Source organism: Ctenocephalides felis, unplaced genomic scaffold (assembly GCF_003426905.1).
Source record: "Ctenocephalides felis isolate EL2017-DRISC unplaced genomic scaffold, ASM342690v1 CF-g0.4_SCAFFOLD_00845, whole genome shotgun sequence".
Classification (NCBI taxonomy): Eukaryota; Metazoa; Arthropoda; class Insecta; order Siphonaptera; family Pulicidae; genus Ctenocephalides; species Ctenocephalides felis.
In genome coordinates this window covers 2,972,055-2,981,646 of record NW_020536999.1, presented here as the reverse complement: position 1 = coordinate 2,981,646, position 9,592 = coordinate 2,972,055, and the positions used below count along the sequence as shown (strand labels likewise).

Genomic DNA, 9,592 nt, shown 5'->3' with positions numbered 1-9,592 from the left:
TCCTCGAATGTTTAATTACGGTACGGGAGTTCCAGCAATTTGCCTTAAGGCACGATGCCATATACCCCTAGTTTTACCTTATTCCACTGTGTGCTGAATCACTAACACCGGCTCCATATTGAAGTAGCAATTTTGCAATATCCAGATGCCCTCTCGAACAAGCCTCATGCAAAGGAGTGTATCCGGCATTATCTCTCGGTGAAGGATTTGATGCCAACGTTTCCAAGCAATAAGCAGTCACATCCTGATAGGAATACAAGTGATTAATACATTAATACCTAATGACGATAGAGATAAATTAATATTCTCTACTTACCGTGTAGCCCAGTCGAGCAGCTCTATGCAAATGAGTCTCTCCAACCCCTTTATTCAAAACCCATCCTTTGATCTCCTTTTGGATATCATTAACAGATTCCAGATTCGGTCGATTGTTAAGCCAACTTTTTCTTTTAACCTTGGCAGTGTTGTTATTGTTGCAACTGGTTGCTTCCATCTGCGTCCAGACTTTTAGTGTCATCGTCTTTAACCTTGATAATTTTCTTTTCTTTTCTTATATAATCGAACCCGGAGCTGAACTTCCTGCGCATGGATCGCCACTTCAGTTTCTTCTTTATAGGACCCACGAGTTTTTTATCGTCTTCAGGTTTGATAACTATAATGTCTTTTTCTGGTTCTTCGACGTCTTTCTCTTTTTTGATGGATATATTTGTGATAGTCGTAGCAGTTTTTGCTCTCTTCCTCGGAGTCCTCGTTTCTTCTGCTCATCGGAGGCGCCGATGCGGGCCTGTCTTCTCCAAAAACTTCACGTATCGTAGCCCTTTGTCTCATGACTCTGGTTTCAGTTCGAGTCCTGGATTTGAAAACTGTAGGATTAAATTCTTCAGTAGCTCCCAACTTGCCTCCAGTGTTGTTCAAAAAGGCATCTCGGAAATTAGTGATTGTTTGTTTCCTAAAGTCTAACGTAGAGTCTTCTGTTTTCCCATTGGGCACAGGCGTTGGCAACAATTCAAATTCCTTACCAGTTTTGGGAATAACTTTAGGCAAAACACTCTCATCCAGTTTATTATCATTTTTACCCTTTCGTTTGGTTTTCGACTTTGTACCATACTTCTGCATCAAAACATCAACTATGGAATTATTATTTTCTTTAGCGCGCATTTGATTCATTTTACTTGCCCGAAGAGTATATCGTCGAAGACGATGCTTCAGAAATCGCACAATTAAAACTAGAATTCGAGTCCTGATCGCTTTCTTCCAACCGTTTAACGCGAACTTCGGCCTTTTTGCACTCGTTTATGTCGACAATTGAAGATGGTGTTGGTGAATTTGGACAAGGATCTGATCTGGTAAGGATGTCGACAGTCTAGGCCAATGAGGAAGCCTAGTGACTGATATCAAACTGGCAGGCATTCGTAAAGACTGTTTGGATTTATACACACCTTCCTCCCAACCGGGGTAAAAATCAGAGCCATCGCCGTAACGTATTTTTTGTGGTTTTGCATCGGCGGATGCATTTTTCGACGGACTGCCTTGAGATTTAGTCGGACTTTTAGTTTTGGTTTCTTTAGCTTTTGTCTCCTTTGACGGTGTTTTATCCTTATTTGCACTTACACCTTTCTTTGCTTCATTCAATTGTTTCCTGGTACGCAAACGTGTAACCTTCGTTTTTGCGGACTTTTCGACATCACTGTCTTCGCCATCGCTGCTACTTGTGTCTATTTTCCTCGTCGTAACGCGTTTTGGATCCTTTTTACTTTTATCATCACCCGATATCGAATTTTTAACTTTAATTAAAGGCACATCTGAATCGTCGCTGTCTGTATCTAATTTATCTGTAACGGGTTTCCTGATAAGTGTGTTAACAGGAATGTCGTCTTCATCCAAAGGTTCGATCTTTAGTTGCACATTCAACAGCTCGTAGCATTTGTTTTCTGTTTTAACAATATTCACCAAGTCAGCAGTTTCATCCAAGGGCTCGACCTTAATCGCTGATAAAGGTTTCTCCATGCTAACAGTTTCCACGGTGACTTTTGTAACAGGTTGTGCTTGATCGATTTTCTTTTTGCGTCCCCGTCGTTTTTTGGCGCCTGTAACCAACTCTTCGACAAACTGATCGCAGATGTTGCCCCAAATGTCATCGCCGTCGAGCTTTTCGGTTTTGATAATGGACAACTTTTCTTCCATCAACTCAGGATTTGAGGGTTCTGGAGGTTTGATTAAGGTTGTTCCGTTGCATAAAGAACTTCTCCTGTCCTTTCTCAAATCGGGTAAATCTGTTTCGGAGCCGCTATCTCTAAAATCGTATACGGAAGTTTCGGAGGAACTTCTTAGTTTTTCGTCCTTGGACGGAATTTGCGCCGGCTTCTTCAATGTTTCAGCCGGCTCTATTATTATGCAATCATCATCTATTTCGGTTCGGCTAAAAACACGCTTTCGGGGCACGACGGCGACTTGTTTTACTTCGGAGGAGCTTTTGGCTTGTTGCGTGAAACCTTTCAACTCGGCTTTGGTGCGTATACGAGCGGCCAAAAGGGCGGCGATGCCGCTGTCCTCATTTTGAGGCTTCGTTTTTGTTTGGTGTATCATATTTTGTTGGTGTTGATTCTCGTCGACTTCGAATTTAATCGAGTCCACGGCTCTTGGCATTTGCAGTTTATAAGTCGACTTTGTATTGTCCAATTGCTGCTGTTGGAGTTGTAATTTCTCTTGCTGCTGCAGCAGCTTGTTGCTTTCTATGGCTCTCAATTCTTTGTCCAATCGTGCACGTTCGGCCTCTTTGCTCTCAAGACTACTCCTCAACAAATCCAAAATCCTTTTGTCCGCCCCTTGCTGTTGTTGTAATAATTTTCCAGGTGTAGGCTGTTGCTGTTGTGGGGACTGTTTTGGTGGAATATTATTTTGTTGCAATAATGGTGTAAGAGCGTAGTTCATATAACGATCTTCGTCGACATTGTACACACTAGAAGTAGGTGGTAATCTGTAGTGTGCATAATCCGGATGCTGCTGAGGGTTACTACTAATCACATGTGTCGGCTGCCTCTGAGGCTGTCTATTGTTGACAACCGGTTGACTCTCAATTTTTGGGATTTTTCCAGGTTGTTGATGCACTTGCGCAGTTTCAATAACCGGTAATCTTTTTCTATGCTGACTAAAGTTATGCTGCTGATTCAAATTATGCTGTTCATGGTGAGTGGCAGGAGCAGTACTACTATACTGTTGTCTGGCAGAATGCTGATTTGGTTGTTGAATATGTTGTTGTTGCAAAGGTTGTCTCACAAACTGTTGATTCTGCTGCGGCAACCTACTCGAACTTGCATATTCTGAATGTTTTAACGTGGACACATTGAATTTTGGTAAAAAATCAACTTTGTGCGACGCAGGATTCATCATCGGCACCTGCTGAGGCACTTGAGTCGCCGTCGGCAATCTCTGGGAAACTGGAAGCCTAGGCACATACTTTTTGTATGCATCTACAGAAGCATTCTGCTGAAGTTGAAAGTATTGCTGATGATCACTGTTGTTGCTGTTTGAATCGTCTTTAGCTGTTGAATCGGCTGACGTCCGAACAGTTTTTACAGACAAATCTAAAGGTGACTCTCTCTTATTTGCCATTGCTATTGTGTTGCTGGTGACACTATTGCATTTCAAAAGGGCTCCGTGCTGTTGCGGATTGACTTGTTGTTGCTGTTGATTGACAATGACCCTTTGCTGTTGATTTTGTTGCAGGGTTGGAGTGCTAAATCTAGGCACACCCTGTGGAACAGGTAGGGTAGATACGTGTTGCTGTTGCACAGGCGTAGTAGGCCTACTTCGGTTCATCATTGTTTTGGGTTTTCTACCTGGTTGTTGTTGTTGATATAACTGCTGTTGTTGTGAAGGTTGTTGTTGTGGATATTTAGCAAAAGCACCACTTTGTCCAGGCTGGTTGACGACAACTTTCTGCGGTTGCTGAGGATAACTTCCAACACTAGGATAAACAGTTTTGACTCCTGTAACTTTATTACCTTGAACCGGTTGTTGTTGTTGTTGTTGATATTGGTATTGTTGAGGCGTCAACTGCTGCTGATGATGATAAGACGTTGGTTGTTGTTGGTTCACTCGATGTTCTTGTGCTTTCGTTTTGTATTGTTGATACTGCGTAATTTGTTCAGGTGTTTTTGTTTTATACGTAGGTTGCTGCTGTTGATGTTGATATTGTGGTTGCTGCACTGATTGCTCTAATGTTTTAGTCTTATACACTACCTGTCCTGTACCATGATATTGTGTCGTCCGTTGTGGTTGGGGCTGCTTCAACTGCTCCGGCGTTTTAGTTTTATATCCCTGATGATATTGGACTGTGGGGGGTTCGACAATTTTTGTTTTGTAAGAAGCTTGTTGATACTGATATTGTGACTGCTGCTGATCTGGAGTCTTTGCTCTGTATTGCGGTTGCTGCATTTTATATTGCTGTTGTTGTTGTTGTTGCTGTTGATGTTGCTGTTGAAGATTGTTGTATGAAGTTTGAGATTGTGGCGGAGCATATCTTGGCTGGGGTTGACCCGTAATAGACTTCTGATGGTTGTAATGAGATGGAACCATCGACGTCGGTGGTTGCTGAGCCTGCTGTGGAGGGTAGGCCGCCCTAAAATGTAAAATACACTTGTAATAAATGAATAAAAAATATATAATAGATAATTTGTTCCATAATCACGCTCGCATGTTGAAATGCCATTCACTCGTTTCAGGATTCGTTTTTTTTAATAATAAAAAGAAATGAAACATTTATTGCTAAAATCAAATATATTATCAAAAAATATAGTGAATTATTGAATAAAAGATAACTATATTACTATATTAGTTCTTTAAAAGAATATCCTGATCAAATTTACTACTCGCACACTTTTTCAATTTATTCACTAAAATAAATAATATCAATTTGTATGAATTGTTTTATATGACAAACAAAAATGATGAGAGCACGTGACAGATTTTCAAAAGATTTTTGAGCCTCTTTAAAGGATTTTTGAACATTGCACTACATGGAATGTTACTCCTTATATGTTTTCCGTTGAACAAAGTAATCAAATATAGAAGAATATGTGACGTCACATATCTGAGCAATCATTGCCGACGACAATCGCGGACTCTCCCAATTTATCACATGTCATATGTCATATGATACGTGCCTAACATAGGCATTCCAATATTAATTTTTTGTCTAGAGCTGACAAAACTCATCGAGAGCTGGCAAAAATTATCTAAAGTTGACAAAAATCGTCTATAGTTGACAAAAGTTATCTAAAGTCCACAAAAATTGTCTAGAATTGGTCAAAACTTGTCTAGAATTGGTCAAAACTTGTCCAAAATTCGCCAAAACTGTATGGAGTTAGCAAAAATCGTCTAAAGTTGGCAAAGATCGTCTAGAGCTGACAAAAATCGTGTAAAGTTGACAAAAATCGTTTATAGTTGGCAAAACTTGTCCAAAGTTGGCCAAAACTGTATGAAGTTAGCAAAAATCGTCTAAAGTTGGCAAAGATCGTCTAGAGCTGACAAAAATCGTGTAAATTTGACAAAAATCATCTATAGTTGGTAAAAAAGTCTAGAGTTAGCTAAACTCGTCTAGAATTAGTCAAAACTTGTCTAAAGTTGGCCAAAACTTGTCCAAAGTTGGCCAAAACTGTATGAAGTTAGCAAAAATCGTCTAGAGCTGACAAAAATCGTGTAAATTTGACAAAAATCATCTAAAGTCGACAAAAGTTGTCTATAGTTGGCAAAAAATGTCTAGAGTTGGCTAAACTTGTCTAGAATTGGTTAAAACTTGTCCAAAGTTGGCCAAAACTTGTCTAACGTTGGCCAAAACTGTATGAAGTTAGCAAAAATCGTCTAAAGTTGTCAAAGATCGTCTAGAGCTGACAAAAATCGTGTAAATTTGACAAAAATCGCCTATAGTTAGCAAAAATTGTCTAGAGTTGGCTAAACTTGTCTAGAATTGGCGAAAACTTTTCTAAAGTTGGCCAAAACTTGTCCAGAGTTGGCCAAAACTTATCAAACATTGGCCAAAACTGTATGAAGTTAACAAAAATCGTCTCTAGTTGGCAAAAATCGTCTAGAGTTGGCTAAACTTGTCTAGAATTAGTCAAAACTTGTCCAAAGTTGGCCAAAATTGTATGAAATTGGCAAAGATCGTCTAGAGCTGACAAAAATCGTGTAAATTTGACAAAAATCGCCTATAGTTAGCAAAAATTGTCTAGAGTTGGCTAAACTTGTCTAGAATTGGTCAAAACTTGTCCAAAGTTGGCCAAAACTTGTCTCACTTTGGCCAAAACTTATGAAGTCAGCAAAAAGTTGTCAAAAATCGTCTAGAGCTGACAAAAATCGTGTAAATTTGGCAAAAATCGTCTAGAGTTGGCTAAACTTGTCTAGAATTGGCCAAAACTTGTCTAACTTTGGCCAAAACAGTATGAAGTTAGCAAAAATCGTCTAAAGTTGGCAAAGATCGTCTAAATTTGGCAAAAATCGTCTAGAGCTGACAAAAATCGTGTAAATTTGACAAAAAATCGTCTAAAATTAGCAAAAATCGATTTTAAAAGGTGGATTTGATTTTATATACATTTATTTCAGAGGGGAAATATTATTAATATCATTTATTACAAAAATATCAGCCATCACAATGACATTAAATTATTAAAATAAAACATATGACATATGATCGGGAGAGTCCGCGATTGTCGTCGGCAATGTTCGCATGGGCATGTGACGTCACATATCATTCAATGTTTAATATAAGGTGATATCAAGTTTATCCGCCCTTCCCCCACAAAAACATCACGTATATTATGAGTTACGAAAAAAAAATATTTTTTGAAAATATTTAGATTTTTTTAAGTTCAGGTAAAAAATAAGTACACGTGATATCTTACTATACCACATGATATTTCGGGGTGATTTTTCGTGCAGGGTACCACTGTATTATATATCCAATATCAATAAGTTTAACTAAACTTTATCACTTACCTCGAAACATTATTCGTAGAGGAACCAATCACAGTGTTCTGCGAATGCATACTCCTAGGGGTGCTCCTGTCCGACTCCAAAGACGCAGGCCTTGCCAACTGCTCCACATGTAATTCAGTCGCCACTCCGCCACTGGAAGGAGCCTTTCTTATCACCATAGGCTGATTTACACCACTAATTTGCCCTTCGGCAAATCTTTGAGGTTGAGGGTTCAAGGTAGAAAATTGACGTTGCTGATCAAGGGATGGATGATCAGAAGGTTTTTGTGAATAATTAACTTGTTCTTGAGGATCCAAATAATACGTATGAGAATTATTTACTAATTCCGGTGTTCTCTGAGAACGATTTATATTGGTCATTGGTAATCGATTCATAGCCGTGCCCTGGGCATTATGATGATTTTCCGCAACCATTCGCTGGGGTTGTCCCATTACAGTTTGTTCTTTGTAGTTTGTACGCAATTGAGAATTATTTATACTTGTCGGAATATAGTTTGTGTTAACATTTTGTGAAGGACTGATCGTGGTAGGACCAGGCCTTACCAAATTATGAGGACTTTGCGAAGTACTACCGTGCAAATTGGTAACTTGTTGGTTGTAGTGTGAGTCAATTGTTCGATGTGGCGATTGATCCAACCGACCTTTTGAAACTTGAACATTACCACTCAAAACACGATTTGAAGCTGATGATGTGTTGACACTACTAATTTGTTGCTGATAGTGCATTTGGGGATATTGTTGTCCGACCGGAGACGGAGACGGGTTCATTCTGTTCGTTTGCGGGTAATCTAGCCTTGCCATCTGTTGAGTATTCGAAGTACTCGATCTACTCCCATGGGGGGCACCCATGTGAGAATTACTATTGACAGGCGAGTGATCCACTCTGTGCACATTTCCATATGTATTATTCATTTGAGGATGATTTATTGCACTTCTTGCAGTCATGTTATCTATTCGACTGACATGGTGAGTTTGATTGAATCCACTGGGTTGTGAAGTGTTAGGAGCAGGAGAACGATCAACTCGATGAGCGTAATTTGCACCAGTTTGGGAAACAGGAATCTGGGGATTATGATGATAATTGTTTCCTATATGATGGTAATTATTTGCACTAGGTTGATCAGTCCTATGTTGTACGGTTTGAGAATTGTATTCAACATGTCTAAGTTGACTGCCTTGAACAACAGTTTGGTTTTGATGCACATTTATCTGAGTTCTGTTGTTGGTCGCCGGACTTACATTGTTACGATTAATATTTGTTACCCCTGTAAGTTGTTGTGGTTCATTCATATAGTTAGAATGTTGCCTTGGTTGAGGTGTACTTTGTTGTCCTTGGTTTGGGTACGATAACGAAAGCGGAGATTTTGTGTAAGAATGTTGAATTATGTTGCTGTTATACATTATCTGCTGCTGCTTATCATTCATATCTGGTTGTTGAATATTTGTTCTGTTAATTTGTTGCTGTGGCTTATTCACCGGATACATATTCTGAGAGTACTTCTGTTGTGTATTATTTGTTGGCTGGGCGTACAGCATTTTATTTTGCTGTTCTGCATTCATACTAGCAATAGCTTCATAAGGCCTCTTCAAAGAAGTCATAGGAGCACTATAAGATGAAGTTACAGGCGTCAAATTATTATATGAAGCAGATCTAACGACAGTCTCTTGGGGCAACGTGTACGTCCTTGGATTACTATTACTCCTATTTTGCATCAAGTGCAAATCGTGCTGAGGAGTTGGAGGTCTCCAAATCGTATGAGGTGTTGAAACTTTAGGTACCACTACATTGTTCTGTACTATTGAACCTTGGTTGTCGTAATTAGACACTGGTGTTTCGTCTATTACAAGTCTACATTCTGAGTCTGTGCTCATTTTACGAACTGGAGGATCAATTCCTCCACCATTCATCAATTCCGGTGACACAGGTTGTGGTAAGGCATTTTGCAAAACTTCTGGTATTTGTTCGATAGATCGTATGTCCTTCGTCGCACTATTATCAGTTGACACCAGAACATCTAATTTATTCGAACCACTTGAGTAATTGTTAGAAGGACTACTTACTACAGGACGTGAGCTATTTGTTTCTAAAGGAATATCACATTTTGTAACACTTTGTTGTAATGTACTTTGTTTTGTTCGATCGTTTTCACTATTATATTCACTTGAAACACTAACTAAAGGCGTCGTGAAACTACTCAAAGTACTTTGTTCACTTGATGCATCTTGAATTTTAATAGAAAGTTCTTTTGAATCCACGATGGTGGTGTCAACCCTTAAATTGCAATCATTAACTGGCGAAGTGCTGATTTCACTATTGCTTGGATTATTGCTATTTGTCGTCGTATTATTAATAGTACTTGCTGGTGCATTTTCATTTACCAAAGGGGTTGTAATAGGTGAAGCACTGCTAAATGTCGTCGTTGATAAAGAATTGAGAGATGCGACATTACTGGTTGTTATTATAGTATTGCTTGCATTATTGACCGTAGAAACTGCATTACTGATTACGGTAGTTGTTGTTACAACAGCATCAACACTACTCGTTTGGCTGGTACAACTACCAACCATATTATTAATACTAGTGCCGCCATTGTCACTTA

General features: G+C 39.1%; 1 protein-coding gene across 1 annotated transcript; it reads right to left on the bottom strand.

Moving 5' to 3' along the window:
* Positions 1-73: 73 nt before the first annotated feature.
* LOC113364301 lies at positions 74-9,560 on the bottom strand. The gene is given in 7 exon segments (XM_026606788.1): positions 74-244; positions 317-454; positions 498-734; positions 736-1,203; positions 1,268-1,341; positions 1,344-4,621; positions 6,994-9,560. Coding segments are annotated over 7 exon segments (6,933 nt in total).
* Between the last annotated feature and the right edge of the window lie 32 nt (positions 9,561-9,592).